The sequence below is a fragment of the Microcebus murinus genome, chromosome 5 (genome assembly GCF_040939455.1).
Source record: "Microcebus murinus isolate Inina chromosome 5, M.murinus_Inina_mat1.0, whole genome shotgun sequence".
Taxonomy (NCBI): domain Eukaryota; kingdom Metazoa; phylum Chordata; class Mammalia; order Primates; family Cheirogaleidae; genus Microcebus; species Microcebus murinus.
This window is the reverse complement of record NC_134108.1, coordinates 55568398-55594586: the sequence shown is the minus strand read 5'-3', so window position 1 is coordinate 55594586 and position 26189 is coordinate 55568398. Positions and strand designations below refer to the sequence as shown.

Genomic DNA, 26189 nt, shown 5'->3' with positions numbered 1-26189 from the left:
CACTATAGAATATGAGAGAAAAAATTAATTATTTTTTACCTAAAGGCCTCAACAGAATTGCTATTATTAGTTGTTAATATACTTGAGATTCTCAGGTAATCTTTTCTGTAATTATAACATAGTTAAAGAGCTTTATAGTTCACACTTTTATAAATTTATCTAACTTTATCCATATGACAACTCTGTAAGGTAAATTATCATTGTACTTATTTTAAAGATGAAGAAAATGAAGCTAAGAAATAAAACTTGAATTCCCATAGCCACTAAAAAGTTACAAAGTGAAAACTCTAAGTTCCATAAGCTTTCTATGGAAATTTTACTTTTTTGCAGTTTTGTGAGAAGTTTCTATTACAATTTTTTATAAAACAATCAGCACAATAAAAAGCTACACACACAATAAGAACATAAAAAATCATAAGACATATTCATATGATTTGTCTATATTTGTTTTATTTTTTCAAAAATGTCTAAATTTTTACATTATTCTTCAAACTATACTTAAAATAGGTTTTCACTATAATATAATTTGATATTTAGATTATCAATTTTTATAAGCATTTGGAATTAGTATTTACATGAAAATTTGAACTCATGGACCCAAATTTCTGGTGTATTTTTGGTTTGTATACTTCCAGATCTCAAATTTATAGAGAATCATAATCTGTTAAAAACATAAAAAATCAATTTTAATTCATCAGATTGAAAAATGAAATGTAAACAATATTGATGAATATAAATTTTTAAATGCAAGAAGCTAATTTGAGCTGCAAATATCAAGATAATTGGATGTATTGGAGACCAGCTGGAAGTGCAAAGAATACTTCCCCTTAATATTGACTCTTCTCTAGATCAATAGCAGTTCCAAATGTAGTAAAAAGCAGACAAGATTTAACAGGGTCTAAATTATTAAGGCTAGTGCATTGTTGCTAGAGAGTTCATTAACAATCTCATCAATACAACGTGGTTCATGGGCGTTAGTAAGAGCTTTGTGGAACATTTTAAAACAGAACAAGATATCTCAATGGACTGATCTTAGTGGAAAAAATTTAATTAGGTAAGAATAATTACATTAGTTAAATGGAACTTTTAATTGAAAACCTGTTGGCATTTTCCAACCTGCTTCACAGCTGTCCTTTAAGCATTTATATTTAAAAAGTGAAGAGTTTCACTACACGATGTTTGAACAACATCTACATGTCTTGGAATTTGTATATAAATGTTTAAATAGTTTGAAAAGTGTAGTAGTAAAAGCAAATAGGATTTTCTGCTTGGGAAATGGTGCATTCTAAAGATATACATTAGAAAGAAAAATTATATAGAAAATATTTGTGGTAAATACATACTATTCTTGGACAAAATGCAAAATAATAATCTCCTAAAGCTTTAAGAATTGTAACTTTAAAACTCCATGGATTGAATTTCATTCCTTATGAATCTCTAAAAGCTTACAGAGAAATAGTGCTGTTTGTAAAAGTATATTATTGAATGTTGTTAAACAAAATGGCATCCAGGAAGAGTTTTTGTAAAATTGAAAGCCCCAAATTGTATAATATAAACATACTGAGCCAATGAAAACTCTTATTGTCAAAAATTAGCATCAGCCATATTTTAGGCTATATTTTACTGGTTGTTGTTCAAAATAAGCTAATTAACAGACACTCTTTTTTGGTAGCTTTCAGCTTAAGCCAAAGAGCATTGATTTGGAGTGACATAGACATTTATTCAAATTCTCAAATTTACAGGAACACTAAACAAATGGATCTGTTCATTATTCATGGTGTTAATTCTGGCCCAGGCCATTTCTTATCTGAATCCCAGCAACGGCTGTCATCCAGTGCTATCTCCTTCACCTGATCTTCAGAGCATTGCTGAATTTGAATTTTCTTCCTAACTCATCAATTTGCTTCTTCCTTTTAGCCCTCATGGGTGCTCAGTGCCATACAGGTAGAGTCAAAAATCCATATTCTTTGTAGAGGTCTTCCATTGTGACGTTTCTAGAATCTTCTTTTATTCAATGAATCTGCAATACAAGAATCTCTTTGGTTAGTTCAACAACATGAATTATAGGTAGAGTCATGTTTTCGCTGTGTTAGCAGAGGCAAAAGAAGATAAAACACCGGGATATTAGTGAATGACTTTGGGTAGGAAAGAAAGGATTTTAGTTTTCCTCTTTGGAGTATGAGAAGGCCAGGGCAGATTTTAATGTGGGTGAGAAGTTTAACAGTGATGAAGTTAAAATAACAAAGAAGAGACTGTAATACAAATATCAGCAGGTTTTATTGGTTCAGGCAGGAATTGGGTATAAACATAGGTAATGGCTGAAGAAAAGTGACCTTTGATTTCTATTAATTTGCATGAAATGTTGACACAAATGTTTATTAACCAAGCATACAAAGCATAAAAAATTATGGGAGAAAACAGACAAAGGATTATTATAGTTGTATTTCAAAGGCCAGGATAAAATCAGAATAAAATGATTTTTCTGGTAATATGAATGTAAACAACAGGACACATTAAAATCCACCTGGTTTAATCCTCTACTTGTACAGTCAAAGAAACTGAAGACAGGAAAAAAATCGGAGTCAGACTTGTCCAGTTTTATATTGTTGGTGTGGCATTACCTGCCCAAGAGCAGTCCTTCATTTAATATTAAATGCAAGACACTATAATATTTTACCACTTATCTTTATTTTTCAATACTAAATTTGTCAGTAACTTGTACATATTCAGGATTCTGTTTATTGTTTGAGGTCTTCTTCAACTGAATTGTGGCATCACGTACATACCACATTTTATAAAGATCAAATAATTATACGATAATTTCCTTTCTGCTCCTTCTCCTTCTAGAACCTGATCTGCTTTCTCTAACAGCACGAAGCCTGTTCTTTCATTTAGGCTAACAGTGGGTGCAGAAGGGTTGAAGCATTATACTTTCTAAACTGGTTCCTTGTTTTGGATAGTATCCATCTGAAGAGATTACCGCTCTTTTGGTGATCATCACCATCATCATCCAACACCTGCCTATGCACCATGTGCCAGGATTCGTGCAAACTGCTTTAATGTATTATCTCATGCAGTCTGTGCAGTTCATGCAGCTGCTGGTAAAGAACTCTGTTTCAGACTAGTACAAAGAGCCAGCAGCACAGAAAGCATAATGGCAGCTGCAGAGTAACTGAGAGAATTGTCTCTGACAATTGGCTCCCGACTGGATCTGAGGGCATTTCTTTATCAGTCCCTCAGTTCAGCTAGTAGCCACGGTGCACCTGCTCTATACCGGGCAGAGTGCTGGGTGCAGTGTGCCAGCTGAATGAATGAACACCAGCCTGCCTTCTATGAGTGACCCTCTCACCCTTGTTCAGAGAGGTGGATGATTTAGGCTCACTCTGATCGTGCAAGGGAAGTCCCATGGTCAGGATCCACCCCTTTGCTGACTATCATTAATATCTGTATCTTCTAATTGAAGAATCAACATTTGCAATTTTTTTTCCTGAAACTATCTGACTTTTAAAAGTTATTTCTCCAACAAGGAAAAGATATGGCAGATCATTGCTTTTTATTTCCAATTACAAAATGATAAAACAAGGCAAAGGGGATTTACTTTTTTTTTTAATATTTACTTTAGTTAAAAGGTCAAGTCAATGAAAGAGCCAGCATTCATAAACTTATATTCCATTTATTAGACCATACAGCTCTTTTTGCTATGCACTATGCCACAGATGGGAATTCAGAAATGAGCAAAATCTGAGATGTAGGAGTTCCAGAATGGATCTGCCACCTGCCAGCTAGCATTCGGATCTCAAAGGGGACCTGCCTGTACTTATTTAATGGAAAGATAAATGTGTTCAAGGAACTGTTACTATAAATTCATTTAGAAGCAGGACAGAGGCTGTACTCACATTCCTCCCAGGTCTGAGCTGCTGACAGATTTGGTTCACTGTACCTCTGGGAGGTAATACATTCTAGCTAGATGGCAAAGTGTGATTGTTATTCAGAACTCCCAAATACCTATTCTTTATTGTTTAAATGAACTTTTTGGTTGAATTCAACTAGTTATTGAAAAATGCTTTTATGTACTTAATATGGGCGAGACAATGTATGGAATACTGTGCAGGATATTAGAAATATACACATTGTTATTATCTAAAAGATGCCTGTGGTCTAAAAATGAAGATAAAAAGGTATGAAATTATAAACAGTTTTATTAAAACTAGAAGGTGCAAGGAAGAAAGAAGATACAGATCAGTGATGCATAATTTAGGAGGATTCTAAATGGTTCTAGAATAAAATGAAATCTATGGACCATCTTCCCAGGGAAAAAATGCACAATTATTCTTTTATTTCTAATAGCTGTACTAGAGTAAAATTTATAAATTATAAACTTCTCATATTTCAAATTTACAATTTGATATGTTTGAATATATGTATCTACTCACTATTATCAAGATATGAACATATATCACAATCACTCTTTAAGAGTGATTATATTTAAATGTAAATTATTGTATATATCATTGTGAACATTTGTAGCTCAGGTAAGTCCTCTACTATGTAAGAAGTCTTAAGCAATTATTTGCTGTCACATATTTTCACAAATATAACCTGCTTGGCACAGCAGACAAAATAAATTGAAAAAGACTATGTTCTAAGTTCTACCAATCAAAATTCAGTGGGAATATCTAAAAGCCATGCCATCTTGGGGACAGAACATTCCAAAAGGGTGCCTTCTCATCAAAAGCAAGAATATTTGTGATGCATTTTTACTAAGAAAAATTTTAGTATACCTGAGAAATTTCATACAACAATATTCTCTTTTAGTTCAAAGTTATTTGTATTTTCCGTGCTTCGTGTAAATAAAAACTATGTGTTAATATTTTTGTAACTCCTAGAGCATCTATTCTGGAACTTTACAAAGGATATGTTTAATATGCTAGCAATCAGAAGTGGAAATAACATGTACATTCAGCATGGACATTGATAGATTGGTAATTACTGTTTAGTACCAGTTTCTTCTGTAAATGAAATCTAAGAACATATAAATATTTTAACCATTCACAGAATTTGTTATTATTCCTGCTTTTATATACTAGGGAATGTTTAATTATATATATAATCAAAATATTAAACAATGTGGATTTTTATTATTTGAAACTTTTGAGAGTATCTAATTCTCTGATTCTTCAATAATTTAAAAATGTGTAGTAGATTTTTCCAGAGATTAAGGAAAATGTAAGTATATATGTATTCCCTGTTCTTTCAATACATTAAGGACTCATCAGTCATGAGGTTACTGGAGTTAGATGAAATAGAACTGAGTGACTAAACCTATTTCTGTGGCAATAGCTCAGCCATGGAAATTAGCATTTGCCACTTTTCCACCTGCATCTTGTTCTACGCTCCATTTCTGAAAATAATTAGATTAGGTATAAGATAAACCCAGGGATAAGTTAGTAAGAAGGTTAATGTATATTTAAATATATTTGCAGACACTTCTTGTGTTCTTTTCATGCCACCCATTTAGAAAGATCACTATAGTTTTACTGAAATGTGTGGGACCATTTTGCACAATTTTAAAGGGTTGCAAAACAAGTTTTTGGATGACAGACATTCATTTTAGGTTAACTAACTTATTTTGGAAAGAATTGGAGTTGGAAGCTCCAACTCCAATCTAGTCTGAAGTAGGCTCTGAAGGTTGGCTCCCATTCCAATTGATAGACGCTTGAACTAGCAATGAAGCAGGCAAGGCCGTTTTTTGCCCTGTCATGTTTTGTTCTGTCTGTACCTACCCAGTATGAGCATCCTTCTTCTGGGCTATACTCCCAGGCTGAAAAGATACTCTAGCTTTCAAATAAATAAATAAATATTACAAGTCATATATAATATATATAATATGTAATATATGTTATTCAAGTATATATGAGTAATTATACTTGAAAGAAAGAAAATAGGACAGATTTTCTTGTCTTCATTAGTGATTTTTTGTCACCCCTGCCAACATGGCTCCCTGCTTAGCTTTTGTCTTTATAGTTTAGGATGCAAATAATTACAGATTTATCTAACTACTCCATGTGGATTTTAATAACCAAATTGTACATATATTCAATTTTTAATTAATTAATTAATTAAATTATAGTATGTTTAACTGTTAAATCTTCTTTAGGGGTGGTTATGATGTATAAAAAGGCTTGACTTGGAAACCAAACTTTTATTTAAGACCCAGTTCAGAGACATACTCTCTATGGGACCTAGAGCCATAATTGTCTGGTATTCACCAGCCTCCTCTACCGCCCCCAAATATGAGAACTTCTTGCACTAGTTTCCTTTCCTTTGCCCTTCAGTGGGAATATTTTCTAGGGGAGATAGTGGGTTATGAGCTCCTTGTATGTTCTGGATTAATAGATTTATATATATATATATATATATATATATATATACATATATATATCTGTATACATATGTAAACAATTTGTAAATATTGTCTCTCATTCTGTAGGTTGTCTATTTACTACTCTGTTGATTATTCCTTTTGTTGTGTAGGAGCTTTTTTAGTTTTAATACAGTTTCATTTGTCTATTTTTCCTTTAGTTGACTGCATTTTGGGGGTTTTAACGAGAAAGTCTTTGCCTAGCTCTAAAGTGATTTGCCTGTTTTCTTCTGTTTTTTGTTATTGTTGTGTTCTTACCTGGTTTTAAAATGAGGGAAATGTTGGCAATTCGCTGCATTATTTTCTCTTCTATAGAATGAATTAGAATTCCCTTTTCTTCCATTTTTTGAGGAGAGTGGGTGTTAGTTCTTTACAAGTTTGGTAGAATATGGCAGTGAAGTCATCCTGTCCTGGGCCTTTCTTTGTTGGGAGACTTTTTATTATTGATTCAATTTTGTTACTTGTTGGTCTGTTCAGATTTTCTATTTCTTTTTATTTTCCTTTTATTTTATCATATTATGGGGTTACCAATATCGTTAGGGTTACATATATTGCCCCTGCCAAGGTTTTCTATTTCTTTATGATTCAATCTTGGTAGGTTGTATGTGTCTAGGAATTTATCCATTTTCTCTAATCTTTCTAGTTTTTAACCAAAAAGAAAACTGTTGTTGATGAACTTTGGTATTTCTCTGTTATCAATTGTAATGTCTCCTTTCTTTGTTTCTGATTTTGTTTATTTGGACCTTCTCTCTTTTTTACATGGATAGTCTAGCTAATGGCTTATGGTTTTGTTTGCCTTTTTAAAGAAAACAACTTTTTGTTTCATTCATCCTTTGTATTGCTTTTTTTAGTGTCTATGTTTTTCCATTTGTTTACATCCTCTATGATTTCCTTCCTCGGTGTTTTGTAGTTCTACCTTTGGAGATCTTTCCCCCACTTGATTAAATATATACCTAGGTATTTTATTTTCTTTGTTGCTACTGTCAAAGGTCTTGATTTTATTTTCAGCTTTACTTTTTTTTTTTAATTTCAGAATATTACGGGGGCATAAAAGTTGTGATTACATGTTTTGCTTTTGTGCAGTTTGAGTCAAAATTATAAGTATGCCTCTCACCAAGATAGTATGCATCATACCCATTAAGTGTAAATTTACCCATCCCCTCCTCCTCCTCTCGCCTACCTGGTTTCCACTGAGCTTTACTACCATATGTGTACATGGGTATTGATCAATTAGTTATGATTTAAGACTGCATACCCGTGGTGTTTGTTTTTCCATTCTTGTGATGCTTCTCTTAGAAGAATGGTCTCTAGTCCCATTCAGGTTGTTGCAAAAGGTATTAGTTTACCATTTTATGGCTGCATTGTACTCCATAGTATACATATGCCACATTTTATTAATCCACTCCTGTATCGATGGGCACTTGGGTTGATTCCACATCTTTGTGATTGTACTGTTATAAACATTCGAGTGCCAGTGTCTTTTTAATTCATATTTTGAATATTTTTTGTTTTCTTGTATTGTTTATCTGTGTTCTTTTGAATCTGTCTCTTTTGATGCTTCTTTAATATCATAATTTTGAATCCTTTTTAAGGCATTTTATACATTACTTTTCATTGGAAACTTTCTGGAGAATTACTGTGTTTCTTTGGTGGTATCACTATGCCCTTGTTTCTTTATGTTTCTTATGTTCTTATGTTCATATCTGTGTTTCTGGTGCAACAGTTGCTTCTTTCAATTTTTTGGATTGACGTTTATGGGGAAAGAATTTTTCCTGAACAAGTATCTATGCTGTTGGTTGGGTAGGGTATGTTAGCTTTAATTCTGGATGTGTGCAATAGTGTAGTCTCTATATGATTTCTCTGGCTGAAAACAAGTGGTGTCTATGATTTTCTGACTAGCTTAAGCTACAGTTGCTAGGGCTGTGGTGGGTTTTTTCTGGGGATGGAGATGTCATGGGCCAGTGCTTAGGTCTCATTAGTGGCAGCTGAGGGCTGAATGTGCCTGTCCTTGGGCCCCCAGATGACACATGTGAGCACTAGTGTTAGTGAGTCCAGGTAGGCTGATACTTGGACCTCCATGTAGTTTGGTTGGGTGCAGGTAGTGTCAATGGTGGGCCGGGTGGGTGGATGAGTTCTTGAGCCTTAAAACAGCATGCATGGTATGGGTGATGACAGTAGTGTTGATGGGACAACTCTTGGGCTCCCAGGTGGCATGCTTGAGTACTCGAAGAGTATTGCCAGGTGGTGGAACCTGTCCTCAGGCCCCTTCAATGGTTTGCATGGGGATAGATTGTTATGGGCAAGGCAGGGAATTCTTTGTATTTTTACAATTTTATATTTTTATAATTTATATTTATAAATTCTCTGCTATCTTTATTTTCCTTCCTTTGCAGTACATTTTCAATATGTGAATATTTACTGCTTTTGAAAAGTTATATAGATTATTGCATTCAAGTGCTTATTGATATTTCTTATATTACATAACTTCAAATTCACTTTAAGTATTTTGCTTATTACATGTAGAGTATTGATCAAGAAACTTAGAGAAGGATATAAACTCTGAACTGATTATCTCTAATAGATTCAATCATGCTCTTCCTCTACATGCAATGATTTTGGTCCAGTTACTTAACTGTTCTCTGCCTTAATTTCCTATTTCATACAAACTTGATGGGTTTCCAACTGGATGATAGTTGTGAGAATTAAAAGAAATAATTTTAAAAGGGTGTTTCACACAGAGTAGATACATAATGAATGTTAGCTAATAATATTACTAACAGAAGACAAATTTTCAAGTATATGCATTTATTTGAGAATAGAAAACCATTTTTGAAACACTAGAGTTTTCTCACAGTTCTTCAAAGCAAGAAGAATTTACAGGTATACAGTTTTGCAAAGAAAGCAAGAAAGGTTATATGTGACAAGATACCAAGCGTATATGGAAAATAACTACATATTATCACTTAAAACTAGTCTAAAAGTAAAAAAAACACCTTAAACTGAAGAAAATATCATAGAAAGTAGTTTCAGAAGTTCTATTTATTGCTTTATAATAAATTGACATAATTTAAACTGGAAATTCAAGAAGTAATTTGATTAATATCCTTTTAAATATTTATACATTTTATTTTTCTCTAGTATTTATATTTTGTTATTGTTGTTGTAGTTAGAGATGAGGGTCTCATGCAATACGTTGCCCAAACAGAACTCAAGTGATCCTCCTGCCTCATCCTCTCAAGTAGCAGGGACTGCAGGTGCATGTTGCTGTGCGTAGCTGTATTTATCTTACACTTAAATATTGTAATATTATCTTCCTTTTATAACTGCATTTACTATCACAGATTTTAAATAGTTTTGTTATCAACTAATGTATCTTTTGATCATGAAGCTGAAATTATATACTATAAAAAGATCTTTCAAACTCTTAATTAGACAAAATTCTTTCCTAGCATTATCATATTAGATAAGATTACTGTTCAAGGATTTTCCTATAAGTCACATACAATCATATATGCCAATACAACATGAAAGGATATCTTCATGGAAACTAAAGACTATGAATATTGTAGTTTGTGTTCGTTTAGTTATTTTTGGCAGCAGTAGATCAAAATTCCTACCTTGGTAAAAATTGCACTTGTGTTTGTAACTTTCCTTACACGTTGCATGTTCATCTTTAAAAATTGTGGAAAATAAAGAAAGAGAAAAAAGACATAAAAATTCTACTCCCAGGATAATCATTATCACTTTAGTGATAATTATTTAGAAGAAAATTAGTATATTTTCTTCCCTTTGATTGTTTTCTTGTTTTTGATCATATAGTATGTAGTGGTGGTTAAGAAAACTATCCCTGAGCACAGTGTCTAAGCCCCTCCACTTCTAAGTTGTGTGGCTTCAGTTAACAACTTCTTCCAACCTTGGTTTTGTCATTTTTAAAATGGGAATGATCAGAGTGTTTTTCTTATACTATTATTCAGAGAATAAAATAAATTAAATAGAACATATTAAGTATTTATAAAGACACATATAATGGCTTATGTTGGAAAGGCAGTTCTGTATAATCTAATTTTATACTTTACATCATATTATATGCAATTTTCCATCTAATTGAGTATTTTTCAAAGCATGGTTTTTAATGGCTATATAAAATACCATTGTGAATTTGTTTAAGCATTTCTGTATTTTAGAGATTCAGTAGATTTCTATTCTTTCTTTCTTTCTTTTTTTTAAATAGACTATGTAGCCATTATTCTTTGATTTTTCCTAGGGCAAATTTCAGAAATAGAAATTACTGAGTTAAAAAGAATATGGATATTTTTAAGTTTCCTTTGTGTTATATATTGAAAAATTACCCTTTATCTTTCCTTTAGTGATTTCTGAAAGTGCTCATTTCTATGTACCCTTGTTGACAATGATATATTTTAAAAATTGAGAATGTATCTTTTGTATTTTTGTAACTACTTTTGTGACCACCTGTGTGATATATGAAATATGTCCTCTGAATGTTAACTCAGGCCAAAGACAAATATCAGTCTAATCCTCAGGCTCATGAAATATGCCTATATTAACTACACTTGTGCAGTTTTCACTGTGCAGCCATCAGAGTATGTGAAAGTAGTCTGCTGGTATTTATAAAATGAAGGTTATAAATCTGAGTTATATTCCCCAGAGATTTATGAACTATAAAATGGTATTATTATTATGTTCTGTCATTGCATTGTGCTCTTTAGCCATTTTGCATTTTATGTGGTAAGGCTCCTTAGTATCCATTTGCTTGAAGGCTACTGTGTGTACTCATTTTCTATTGTATTGTGGCAAATACTGCAATCTACAGGGTTCCTATTCATTTTGGAATTCATTTCACAGCTCACTAATTGTATGAATGAGAAGAGGAAATATATGCTTTTACTCTAAAGCATGCCAAGCAGATGGCCAAAGTTCATTGCTACTAGTACTGTCAGTGTGGTCCTCTTCTGTAGGTAGTGAGCCTGGCATCGATCTGCCAAATGTGAGGGTCCATTTAACACAGCACTTGATGGTTGCTGAGCCTCTGTTTTATTGTGACTTATAAACATTTTATTTTTTATCATCAACCTCTAAAGTGATTGATCATTTGAGCAGGTGCAAACACAGTAGAATTCATATTTGTTTTACTTGAGAAGCTAAATGAATTTTTATTCATATGGAAATTTTGGGCAAAGGAAACAGCACAAAAGATTAAGCTTAGTTTCTTGAAAAGAAACTAATACATGTATTGAGATTCAAAACTGTAGCATCATTTCTGAGATGGAACCTTTTAAAAATTTGAGTTGAAGAAAAGATCAGGCTTTATATCTTTTTAAAGTTAAAAGGTTAAAGCAATTAAAGGGTTTAAGCTTTTTAAGCAAATCTCCTTTAAAATCTCTTTTTTCTTCTATACAAGGAAACTGTTTACTTATTTATTTTTATATACAATATGTGATTAACATAACCATTCAAAATGTTAGCAATTGCAGTGTGTGTGTGTGTGTGTGTGTGTGTGTGTGTGTGTGTGTGTTGAGACAGAATAAGATACCGAGAGAGAGTCTGAGAGAGTGACAAAAGGGAAATAGAGAATGTCTTCACAGGTTTCCCATTTCAACAAGAGATACTAGGACCATATGTAATTGGGTTATCACTTCAGGAAAGGGAAGCTGGATCAAATGTTCTAATAGAGCTGATACAGTAATTTGATAACAATGCCTTATTTAAGAGAACCAGAACATGTTAGAGATAATGTTTTCTCCCTTACATAAAGAAAAACAGGATATGTATTTCCCTCACTTCCCTCCACTTCCAAACCACTAACCACAGGTTTCACACATCGTATTGACTCTTCTATATTTCCCGTTCCCTTGCCTTTCAGACGGATGCTGCTCTGATGTACGATGCTGTGCACGTGGTGTCTGTGGCGGTCCAGCAGTTTCCCCAGATGACAGTCAGTTCCTTGCAGTGTAATCGGCATAAACCCTGGCGCTTCGGGACCCGCTTTATGAGTCTAATTAAAGAGGTACGTCAGGAGAAACACGTCTGCCTTGTTCCTTTTGTCCTCATGCTAACTGAAGTAAGATTATTGAAGTTTTTCTATCAGGTGATCTTTAACTTGTATCTTAAACTAAACTTTCCCTCTGCCCTACATAAGCAAAATTAACATTTTTTACTAAATAATAACAAAAGGGGAGGGGAATTCAATTATAAATAAATAGAATATCCATCACAATTTCTATCATAGTACTATGATCCATGAAAGCTTGATTTATGACATTGTAAGATTTTGCCTTTTTGATTCTTTTTTTCCCCTCCTTTTATTTCATTATATTATGGGGGTACAGATATTGTTGGGGTTACATATATTGCCCCTGCCACTCCTCCTCCCCTCTGTGCCAGCGCTTCAAGCGTGTCCACCCCCCAGTTGGTGCACACCACAGCATTATGTAAGTATACCCCCTTTCGCTCCTTCCCCCTCTCACCTGCCCACCACTCGATAAAAGGTTTGTTGTTTTTTTTTTACATTTTGGTTACATTATATTTCTTTGCCTCTCCCTAAGAAGGGTTATTTATGTAGAGAGATAGGTATTTATTTATTTATTTGAATTTTGCATTTTTTTATTCATTTTTTTAATTTCAGCATCTTATGGGGGTACAAATGTTGAGGTTACTTATATTGCCCATGCCTCCCCTCACTCCTCGAGTCAGAGCTTCAAGTGAGAGATAGGCATTTAAACAGTGTTTATATTTTAGGCAACAAAATATGAAATGCGTGTTTAACCTGAATGTCATTTGCACTTCACTAAAATTGCACCTAATTCTTGAAGCTTAAATTGTAGTTATTTAGATGAATAGTTCCTAAATGTAATGTCTAGTTATTTTAATTATATTAAAAGTTGACATAAAACAGAATATATAGATTAATCAAAGTGCAAAGTCTGGCCGGGCGCTGTGGCTCACGCCTGTAATCCTAGCTCTTGGGAGGCCGAGGCGGGCGGATTGCTCATGGTCAGGAGTTCAAAACCAGCCTGAGCAAGACCCCGTCTCTACTATAAATAGAAAGAAATTAATTGGCCAACTGATATATATATATAAAAAAAAAAAAAAATTAGCCGGGCATGGTGGCGCATGCCTGTAGTCCCAGCTACCCGGGAGGCTGAGGCAGAAGGATCACTCGAGCCCAGGAGTTTGAGGTTGCTGTGAGCTAGGCTGATGCCACGGCACTCACTCTAGCCCGGGCAACAAAGCGAGACTCTGTCTCAAAAAAAAAAAAAAAAAAAAAAAAAGTGCAAAGTTTACTTCATTGTATAATACAACCATTCTTATGACCATATATCATTTTTATTATGTCTATTATAATTATAGACCAAGCATGCCCATAGTGAGAAAAAAAGGAAAAAATTTTAATGTTATACATGTATACACATATACATACATATATATTTTCTTTCTATTCTTCCTATCATGAAGGAAAATCCTTTGTTAGCTTAGGATACTTTTCATAGGTGAAAATTTAACTGAGCTTTAATCTTTGCTATGAAATATCACAGGTATTATTACAATATAAGATTTTCATTAATGAGTTAAATCATCAGTTCATCTTATGATAAATTATTCTTAATAAAAATAAAAGCTCAGGGTCATTATTAAGAATATCTAGGTCTTTGACAAAAAACACCTATACATTTTCTTCCTCTAATTTCTTATCAAACCTCAGATAGGTAAATTAATACTTTCTGAAGAATATGCAGTTTATTAGTTGCCCCACATCCTAACATTGACTTCTGGTATAAAACTGAGCTTTAAAGAGCTGTGAACAGGCCTGAGTAGTCTACAGGCCTGGCTAGTGAAAGAATTGATTTTTTTTGAACTCAGCTCTTGAGTATTGAGACCGTGACATGTCGAGCAGCCCTACAAGAAGCAGTTGTATGACATTCCCCATTGTATTCATTGTGCGGTGGAATTGAGAGCCTTGTCCACTAAATCACACAGTGTCCCCCTTATGAGGATCAACAAGAGAAATTTTTCTCAGGTCTCAGTACCAGGAAAAGCTGTTTCTCCTGAGCAGCTGGTATGTCTTAAATTGTAGACCCTGTATATTGTGTTTCATCATATTTTCTTCTTTGCTTTGGTTGTTAGGAAGTGAGGAATTGAATTTGTGATACTAGTATTAGTTTTACAGTTTCACCTGTGTACATTTTTTAATGCTCCTTCTATCCCAGATTTGTTTTATTATTCTATACTTCTTGTGCTTCTTGGTCCCTTGGTCTGTTTTTGTACTATTATGTATTTTTGTTAACCATCTGAAATTTTTCTCTTTAGAAGTTGAATTAAAAATATTTTTTCTTCCTTATTAGAGACTAGATAACTTATGTTTAACTTTAGAGAAGGGATTCTGCAATATGTATATAGATATATTCTGTAATTTTTAAATTTCATTTGTAATTTATTAGCCTAAAACTATTTATTAGCCTAAAACTAAGCCTATAACTAAACTTATCTGAAATCCCTACAGATAAGTACCCAAAAAACACATAGAGTCTGAGAAATGTAGACAATGATAATAATTTGTGATCCTTATTGAAATGTTACCCTTGATCTACTGGGATTTACTTCTTTGGGATCTCAGTATATATTATTTTAAACATTAATGTTGTGAGTATACATTCTATCATTTAAAATTTTTCATGTATAACTATTTTTTCATGCTATTGCAAAATGACAAATAATGGAAAACTTATACTTTCAGCTATATAACCAACAGAATGAAAAAGCTTCTTATATTTAAAAAAAGTCCTGATATTTGCTCACCTTTAAGGGGTAACAATGTTATGTAACTATATTATTATATTCCCACCTCCTCGTATATGGAGAGCTCCTTCTAAAGAAAGCACAGCTTAGCATGAAGTAATTATAATACATTTTCACCAGTTTAACTGGGGAAGTAAAATAAGTTAATTATTCTAGGGCAAATGTGTGTAATTAAAGTGGCATAATATAGGTTTCCTGGATTCAGTTTCTTTCATTGATGTTTCGTTTCATATTATTATGAATTTAGAAGTGGTGTTTTATAACGGTAGTTCTATCTATAACCTCCAGTGAGATACTCCATATTTCATTTATCATAATAAGTGACTAAATTTTTCTCACTTTGCTAAAAACATTTCACTATTTAAAACATAATATCATGATCGCTGTTCGGCTAGTTCCAATTTAATAGTGAATACATGTGGTGTTTGTTTTTTCCTTCTTACTATACTTAACTAAGGAGAATGGTCTCCAGTTCCAACCAGATTGTTACAAAAGGAATTAACTCATTTTTTTATGGCTAGGTAGAACTCCATGGTATACGTATACCAAATTACATTAATCACCTCCTGAAATCATGGGCACTAGGGTCGTTATTTCCATATTTTTTTGAAATAGCTAAGTCATTAGGATGAACTTTGGCCATTATTTCCACATCTTTGCAATTGTGAATTGTGCTGAAGTAAAGCTCAACAGAAATCAAGCAAGCGTGAAGGGGGAGGAAGGGATTGGGTGAAATCACACTTAACAGGTATAATGTACTCTATCTGAGCGATGAGCACACATATAACTCTGTCTCAAACAGTACAAAAGCAATCCATGTAACTAAGACATTTGTACCCCTGTAATACTCTGAAATTTAAAAAAAAATCAAATTTCTCATAGAAAATAGTTATAATTGGAAAAATGCATTGTATAAAATGAAAAATTTACAATAAGTTTTATAGTGAAACTAGCTGAAACCAGGATAATTTATTTAGGAAAATATCCCATTTTAAAAATCTGTAGCAATGTAAATTAATGAAAAGTAATTAAAATCATTTTCCTATGTTTTGTGAAAAAATGTTTTATCTTCTCTTCCTTCACTTCTTTATTATCTTTTCTTTTTTCCGTTTCCATAGGCACACTGGGAAGGACTCACAGGCAGAATAACTTTCAACAAAACCAATGGCTTACGAACAGATTTTGATTTGGATGTGATCAGTCTCAAGGAAGAAGGTCTAGAAAAGGTACTTGAAGCATTCAGCTTATTTTCTTTAATTATTACATGAAATATATCCTAAAGAAAGAAGAAATATTCTCTGTTGTATCTGTTGTAATTACATTTCATTGACATTTGACTTTACTGAGTGACTCTAAACAATAAATATTTAATTCATTGTATTGAATATAATATTTGTAATTAGGATTCAAGGATAAAAGGTGTCTTAAAACAACTTAAATATTTTATTTTCTCACCAGGTTTTTCTGATACTTTGAAATGCATATAAAATTTAATTATTACTGAGATTTAATGTAGCAATTAGAAAATATGTGGTTTAATACGAGCCTTTGTATATGCAGCTTATAACCACTTGTGCTTGCATAGACTTTCCAACTTGGAAAAAGCCATAAAAAAGTATTAAATATAGAATTATGTTTCCATTGTTGAGTCATATTCAGGTGAAATATTTGAATTAACTATGCAGAATAAATTAGGTATGTCCTAAACGCAACACACCACACTGGATCTATATTACTTGATTCTATTTTTGGAGATTGTCATAAAGCACAAGCAAGGCTTATACAATTTGGATATTTGCTTACTTTAAGAACATTTTAATGCACATTTGCTTATATTTGTAATGTATACATTTGGATATTTACCTGATAGAGTCATTGAAAATTACAACTTAAAAAGATGTTTTTATAAGAACTTGAGAAAATTCTACTTGACTGAGATAATATTACATTAAAGATAGTAAGGTGTCCTATATTTCATCTAGCAATTAAACATGAAGCACTATTCATAGATGGAATCTGAAGAGGGAAGTTGAGTCCTAAGGGTACTTTTAGCCTAAGAGATAACAGCAAATTTGAATGCTGATTCCAATTATACAGGAGAGAGTAAGAACACATTTGTTATAATGTCACCCAGTTTAAGTACATCATGACCAACTGATGACTCAAACTGATAGGGCTGTTACGTCCTCCCACTGAGAGTTTCAGAGCATACCCTTTGTCAAAACCACAAAAGTCAGGAATACTTTATGATAAACTAGAACCTAAATATTCATGAAGCAGTTTCTTCCTAACTACCTTGCTCCCAAGATTAGAACATTAATTTGTATCCAAGACTGGAGTTGATAACGGTGGAGTTTGGCTAGCTCTTAAGGGTTTTATCTCATTGTTAACTGCAGATGTTATTTCCATATTTTTTTGAAATAGCCAAGTCATTAGGATGAACTTTGACCATTATTTACATTTTAATTGCATAAATGTAGTGATGCTCTTCATATAACCATAGATGTAGTCATGTTTTGGATTTAAAATAAAGAAAACATGTCAGAAGTTTTCTCTATGTTCTAATGTGGCTTATAGAAAGACCTAAATTGGCTGGGAACAGTGTCTCATGCCTGTAACCCTACTACTTTGGAAGCCAAGGCAGGAAGCTCACATGAGGCCAGGAGTTTGAGATCAGCCTGGGTACCACTGTGATACCTGACCTCTACAAATAATAATAATAATAAAAATATTAGCTGGGCATGGTCATAGCCAGGAGTTCAAGGTTACAGTGAACTATGATCACACCATTGCATTCTATCCTGGGCAACAGAGCAAGATCTTGTCTCAAAAAAAAAACAAAAAAAAAACCCTAAATATAATGGTTATCAAGTATATATGATAATCTACCATACCACTAAGCAAGGTAAAACAGTATGAATTATGCATGTTGTTCTGAAATTCCATAAGTATTTTGAATTCTCTTCTGAAATCTGAAAATTTGTTTTGCTAAATTAATTACACACTCTCCTTATCTTTAAGATACTTTTCATATAGAGTGATCAGATAATATTTGTGAATAAAAACAATCAAAAGCTATCTGTTTCAAGCCTTCAAAAGAGCAATGAAAATATTTCTGATAAAAGATATAATTATGACTGAGTATGCATATACCACATTTTATTAATCCACTCATATATTTATGGGTAATTAACCTGGATAGAACTGGAAACCATTCTTCTAAGTGAGGTATCACAAGAATGGAAAAACAAACACCACATATACTCACTATTAAATTGGAGCTAATCAAATAACACTAATGTACACATATGGAAATAAAATTCATTGTAAATCAGGCAGGTGGGAGGGGGGAGAAGGGGATGGGTAAATTCACAACTAATGTGTACAATGGACACTTTCTGGGTGATAGACACACTTATAACTTTGACTCAAACTTTACAAAAGCAATTTATGTAACCAAAATGTTTGTACTCCCTTAATACTATGAAATAAAATAGATTTTACAAAACAAAAGTAAAAAAAACAAAGATATAATTAGTAAAGAGTCCCAGTAGATGAAGAACTTAGAATTAGCCTTTGAATGATGGGGAATTATTTATTGATAGAGATTGAATCATTTCAGAAAGAGGTAACAATATCAGGAAAGACATAGATAGAGTTTGATTTGATTATTACATACACACACACAGAGTAGAAGTGGGAGATGATAGAGGTGAAATGCTACATTGAGTCATAAAATGAATGCCTTGTCAGGATATTTGCAATGTATTATTACGCTACATAAGTTCAAAGAGAGAATAGCCTGGAGGTTGCTTGGGAATATATTACAGTTTGGAATAATTTTAGCATGGAGCATGAATTGGAAACTATTCTAAAGTGAAAGTGGAGATGACTAAACAGTGACAGGAGGCATTAACTGAACCTTCAGCAATGTTGTTAGTTCAAGGACTAGCAGAGCATTGGAACTATGGTTATAAGGAGAAATGGAGGAGCCTGGTAATGAAAGGGAGAGATACCAATGATAAAGGTACAAACCAAAGATTGGAAAAGACATGATCAAGTAGGAGAATTAATATTAGAAAGAAATTGGTACAAATCTTCCTTTGAAAAGACAGATAAGGTACTGAGAGTGGGCGAAGGTAAGTTACAGAGAAAGAGAACAAAAAGAGTTCACATCAAATGTTTTCAATGTTCTTAAAGATTAGTACATGAAGTCACCAGCTAAAAGATGGAAATAAATCTAGTCAGATCTTAAAAATAATTGGAAATGCCATTTTGGCAGATTTGATTTTGACTTAATAGTGATAAAATGCTGCTAGGTAGCAAAAGGTTCTCATTTTTTTAATTCAGTAGAATGGTTAAGAGCTCAAGGTCTAGATTCAGACAGAATTGGGCTCAAATTCTCACTCTTACCATATACTATTTATGGACAAATTTCTTAATCCCTCTAGAACACAATGTCCTCAACTGAATCATGAGGGCAAGAGAAGTATCTGTTTCATTAAGACTATATTTGCTAACTTAATTTTTTTCTTTTTCCTAAAAATTATGGTTGCCGGCCCGTAGATGAAGATGACAAAGTCCCTACCTTAATAACATTCACAGTTTAGAAAGGCCAATAGACAGTGATCCCAGGAGGCTTGAATTCCAGTTCCACTTCCATCACAAATAAGTGATGAACTTCATCCTTTCACCCCACTTCTCTGTGCCAAATTCTTCATCTCTTAAAAAAAACAATGGAGTACAAAGGGCTTCCTTCTTGTGCAGTCTGAAGTAATAATACAGTGACCTCTAAAAGAACCTGGAAATAACATCCTGAGAGGGATAGAAGATAGAAATTTTAATTGTTCACACTTAACAATTGTTTCACATGAATAGATGGGAAAAATGAACAAAGAAAACATGTAAAATACTAACTTTATCCTTTTTCTCATACTTATTGTTTTCTTCTCATTCTGTCTTGGTGATCTTTGACCAGCACACTGCATTAATTTATGCAATCTTCTAACAAATATGGAATGAACATGTATCTTATGCCCTCATGAAAGTTATATTCTAGTGGAGGAAATCTGCCAATAATAAGTACGTTCATAAAATTAGAATATCGGATTGGGCAATAATAAGTGATAAAAAGAAAAGTTTCTTATTTTTATGTCATTAAATGATAAAATTTAAATCATTTTCTGAAATATGAACCTTAGGATTAAAACATCTAACAGGAAGAAAGTCCACGCTCCTGATGTTTACAACTGTGGAGCAGGTAAACTAGGAAGAAACAAGTATGATTCTGATGAACAGAGAAAAGGGAGCCATGTTCAGGAATCCTAGCTTAGAGTTGTGATGCTGCTGTGGTTATCATTTCCACATAGATAGTTCTCATGGATCAAAACAAATCCTTTCCACTCCTCCTGACAGAGCCCTTGTTTGGAACCCAGCCCAATTAGCAATAATCTAAAAGAGTTCCCCAATACTGCATACACAGCCAGCCACATCTGTTCAAAAAAGCTCTCTGGGGCCATTGTAGTGCCTTCGCTGGAGCAGAGGAGCAGAATAAGGGTAAAAGACAGTAGGTGTCAATTTTCATGTTTAAGAGCCTGGTAATGAGTGCTCAAGAATAGGAAAAAGAAAATCAGAATAAGTAGTTTTACTAGCTTGAATTATTTTGGTCAGTTCAAAGATGATATTGTGTATTATAATTTCAAAATATGTTTATAATCCATCCATATTTTGTCATTTATTGCTGAAGTCACAACCAGGGTACCTTTCACCTGTATAACTATGTCGGTGTCCCCACAAGCCTCTCTGTTCTATCCTGTCTTATAACCCATTTCCTAAACCTCAGCAGACAACCCTGTTTTTAAAAGAAAATTGATCCATGTCATTCCTCTGTTTAAACCTTTCCGTAGATTCCCTTTGTATTTTGAGTAAAATCCAAACACAACTTGCAATGCACTGGCTACCTCTTATCACTCTCTCAGGTATTTTCTATGCTTCACCTAGGTTGTCTCTTATTTCCTCACAGATACAAAGTTTTCTATTACTTTGCTAAACAGTAATAGAAACAGTTTTCCCAGCATGGAATATCCGTTCCAAATCCTGTTGCCTGGTGAACTCATCCTGGGAAATCTCTTCTTAAATATAACTTCCTTAGAAAGGTCTTCTCTAAGACTCTAATTAAATATAAGTTTCTCGTAGTGTCCTGTACTTTTTTTTTTTTATTCCTGGCTCTTATCAAAATGCATAATTATATATTTATGTGAATTTTTTAAAAAGGACTATTTCCCTAGCCAGAATACAAGCCCTATTAGGTAGAAAAAATATGCCCTTTTTCTTATTATTACATATTAAGACCTTGCAAAGTGTTTGGCACAAAGTATATCCTCAAGAAACATATATTTGTTATAGGCCAACCAGGTTCATTGTCTACTGCTCAAGAGGAAGCCAGTACACTGAGACAGAAAGGGTTACAACAGAGAAAGAATTGAATGTTGCAGGAAACTTGTGAAGAGATGGAAGGAAGTTCACAAATCCATTTCCCTGGAAATTTGAGAGAAAGGTTTTTAGAGGTAGTTTGGTGGGCAAAAGGCTAGGCATTTGGGTCTGCTGATTAGCTGGATTCGTGGCAGAACCATAGGTAGGTATGCATAAATTATCTTCTTTGCTAAGTTGGTTCTTGGGTGGAATTTGCAATACCTGGTTGAGTCAGTTTCTTGGTATGAGCCACTCACTAGTCTGGGTGGGTCAGCTGTTCCACTAGAATGCAGGGCCTGGAAGACATCTAAAAAATTAGCTTTAGTTTTCACAAGGGTGATGTTATGTATGAGGTCAATGAAGAAAGCTAAGAATCTTTATGACCATCAGCTATATGACTCCTGAGTAGTAAGCACACATAGGAAAGCAAGCTAGGGAACAATGGCTGGTTATATATGTATTTCCCTTACCACAGTTCCCACCTTATGACCTTTTATTAATTTATAAAACGTGGTTTCATATTGACTGTTGGATGAATGAAGGACCATCATCAGAATCATATGAATGTTTACTCGAGTGTCTGATGCAGAGTTATTTTCTGGTAGCACAGTTTGATAATTTTTTCCAACTTTGCTCCATACCTCCAAAGTAGAAACAGAGAAAGCCAATAGTTAAGGATTCAGTGGGCTTGTGTGTGTGTGTAGGGGGTGTCAGAGTTTCAAGGGTGTAAAGGATTTTAGAGTGCAGGAGAAGATAATAACACTGGTATGAACTTACAAGAACGCATGTTGCACCAATGGCAGATCTAGCTCCTTTGATGGCTCACTTTAAAACCCTCCAGTATTAAATCGAAGAGTAAAAATCATTATTCTAATTATAAATTTTCCTCTTATTTTCTTCAAATAAGGTTATAGTATGAAAATAAACAAAGCCCACCCAAATGAGAACAAACAGAAGTTATTATTCAGAGCTTACTATAGGAGCCAACCACCAACACTTGCATTAAGCAGAAATTCAAAGGCAGGCAGAGGGTGAAAAAGCTTTACAGTGGAAAAAAGGAAGTCCTCAGGTGTGCTCTGATTGGAGAGTGTTGGTATGAGGAAACTGGAGTGGGCTAATTAGAAGCAGGCACCTTGGGTGATGGGTTTGGAGGGCATATTTGACTTTCTCCAGTTGATCCTGAGTTGGAAGCATGGTTAATAATATGGACGCTAGCAGTTATAGAATGAATTTCGATTGGGTCAGATTGCTAAAAAGATTGTGGTTTGACTTCCTGAAATGCTTTCTCCAGAGATTCTGAGTCAAAATTCTGTTGTCATACATGGTCTGCCCATTGTCCAAATTGTGTACTCAGTTTGTCGATGGAATTACTGAAGTTATGTAGAGGGAGAAGAATAAATTGCAAAAATAATTGAGTTAAGAAAAATTGACTTATAAAGAAATATCAAAATATCTTTATAACTGACAATAATATGAGAGGTTTTTTTGATTATTTGTTTTTTTTTTTTTTTTTTTTTTTTGGTGGTTGTTTTCTTTTATTTTTTAGAATTTGTAACCAGGATGTAATTTATCAGTGGAAATGGTTTAACCTTACTTACTTAGTCCTCTGAAGTTTAGCTATGTGCTTAGGAAATACCAGCTTCAGATGGATAAAAACACATGACTAATGGCATGAGATGTTACAGAAATATTTAGAAGATTCTTAGAACATAACTTCAGAAGGACGCAGTTTTCAGCAAAAAAGAGTTGGAAGGGTTTCACACAAAACAGGTTTGGACTGAGTTGATAACACTACATGATAAGGGTGCATTTCCATTGTAAGATGAGCTACCTAGAGGCCATTTTTTGGAAAACAGCCATCTAAATCTAGAAGATAATTTCTTGTAAGAAGCTATAATGTAATAATAAAAATCCCTTAATCTTAACACACAATTGAATTGTCTGTGTGACCACAATGTACTTCATGTGTTTTTTAAGTGGAAAAAAAAAATCAGTCTCTAACTATTACACTTTCTTGGTTACTCAAATGTTTATTGTACTACAGAATATTTGTTTCTAAGTAGAGGTGTAAACTAAAATTATTCTTTTGAACCTCTCCTATCCTTTCCTAGCATCAAAGTTTGCCTTTTGTTCTGATTATTTGGCAGGTACTCTTTTCAGTGTGATGTTTATATTAAAACAGACATTGAAGAATAGAATTTCCAATCTCCTCAATAGATCTAATAAATCCTTATTAAAAGTGGCTTTATGAATTAATATATTAATTTTGAAAGAACATTAAAGATAAAACCAATAAATTTCTCTGGCCAGAGATAGTGCTGAGGGGCATGAAAGTGTTTAGGACTATGAAAAATCACACAAAGTGTTTGCCTCAGCATGTTTTTTTAATAAAATCGGTTTCCAACTTGTGTATCCTTAGGAAAATTCTTCAAAAAGAAAAATACAAAAAGACATCTTATGAAATGTGTTTGTCAATTTCTATAAAGTTAATAATTTATAAATTATTTAAACATAATATAATATTTATATAAATATTTATATATTTATAAGTAATATAATATTAAAATATATAAATAATATTTATAAATAATATAAAGCAATATAGTCCATATTTAAAACCTTTAAAAATTTAAATTGGTCATATTTCAAGTAAAGCTTCATTTCAACTTTTAATACTTTAACTTCTTGAGTATTCATTGCTTGCATTTGTACCACTAGTATAGAAACTAGTACCAGTAATCCATAGGTTTCTTGCTGAAAACTCAAATAATCTGATAATATATGAAGAGATTGAGAATTGGTAGTGAAATTCTGTCTGCCAGAGATTACAGGAATATGTGTTCCAGAATCAGAACATGCTTCAAAGTGCTTTTTGAAGAATTTTTGCAGAGTATATGTTTTTAAGAAAAAGTAGTAATTCTATAGAAATCTTTACTATTGACCTTTCTCTTGCTTGTAAAATCCTGTATTTATTAACTTCCCATGAGAAAGGTGTCTGAATGTAATTTACAATCTTCAAAATTTATCTAAATCTGAAAATCTGCCATATATAGGTGAGAGCTATTTTGTTGATAGATTTCTAGATACCTGAGGCACAGTAGTTTTTATCTTATCTCACTGATGGCATTTGATGTATATATACCCCGTCCCCATGGCAGCAATGACACCTGACTTTCCCAGAAACTGAGATTTCTTTTGCATCCCTGCAGGAAAGCCATGCTAATGGTGGTGTTAACTAGTAACTTTTAAGTTAGGAAGAATGTGTTGTTTGCCTCTCAAAAAGCAAAAATACATCCTGGGCAAGATCCAAGCCTATTGTCTATCTTTGGAAATGTTAACCATTTAATTTGTCTAACTTTTATATAGAATTCATTATAAAGCCCTGTCTCAGAATTATACTGACATTTTTATGTGTCATTGTGTTTATAGTTATTATTTTTCTTGATAATTTTAAATTTTCAGGATGGTAAAATATTTAAGGAAACTATGTATGGATGATATTTAGGTATAGAAATCAATAAGATTGCCTTATTTGAGGATATTTAATATAAATATCACACTTAATTTGGCTCATCAGCTAACATATATTGGCATTTTCCTTTACTAAATATGAATTAAAATATGTATACAGAACAATTGTGACAGATTGATTTGATTTCCAATCAAATTAAATCTGACTTATATTTTTACCTGCAGGAAGATGGCCATTAACGAATGTTATCACAGTGTTACATTTGAGAACATTTAATACATTGATTCAAGTTTTATTAAAAGAATCAAAATTACCACCTGTGTCTTAACTCTTTAATTATGTTTAGGGTTAAATTTGCCCTCGACAAAAATAAAAATCCTAACTGTGAAAAATCAATATTTGCTCATTCCTTTCCAATGTGATGATTATATATTTATTGATTTGTTGTGCTCATATTAGCACTACAGTTCTCAAATGATGAAATCCCAAATCCTGTAGAAGCAGCAGACAGTTTCAGGAAACTGATCTCTGAGGTGTTCTTTGTACTGTCCTTGTAGACCAATTAACTTATATATGAAGGTCACACAGTTCTCAGACAATTGCTGTGGACTCGAGTTCTTACTAACAGGCAGCACATAGGCATTGCTATAAAATATTTCTTGTTTGTTTTTGAGAGATTGGGTGCCAATGCTTAAGTTCTCTCTCTTTTTAGCACGTAGTCTAATGGAAGTAAACAATTATTAATTTTTGATGTCGAGGATTATTAGACAGTAAGGCAAGTAACTTTTTCTGCTTTTTATTTTATTTTATTTTATTTTTTTTTAAATCAGGGAAATGTCCAGATGCTTTTTATTTAAATGTTCAACATTTATAGGGGTACGGTAAGTGAGGAAAACAGAAATCTCTAATTTATCATTAACAGTAATAAGAAAACTACTCTGTTGAAAAAACTCTCTGCAGTCCCTATTTATACACCATATTGGCTTCAGAAACTTGGGTTTGCAAATTATC

General features: G+C 33.0%; 1 protein-coding gene across 3 annotated transcripts in view; it reads left to right on the top strand.

The window, feature by feature from the left end:
* GRIK2 (glutamate ionotropic receptor kainate type subunit 2) overlaps positions 1 to 26189 on the top strand; it is a 616372-nt gene that overhangs the window by 366944 nt on the left and 223239 nt on the right. For all 3 annotated transcript variants that reach the window (XM_020287070.2, XM_076003095.1, XM_076003096.1), the window contains 2 exons: positions 12303 to 12446; positions 16354 to 16461. In XM_020287070.2, coding sequence (XP_020142659.2) covers positions 12303 to 12446; positions 16354 to 16461 — 252 coding nt within the window. The remainder of the gene's footprint in view (positions 1 to 12302; positions 12447 to 16353; positions 16462 to 26189) is intronic.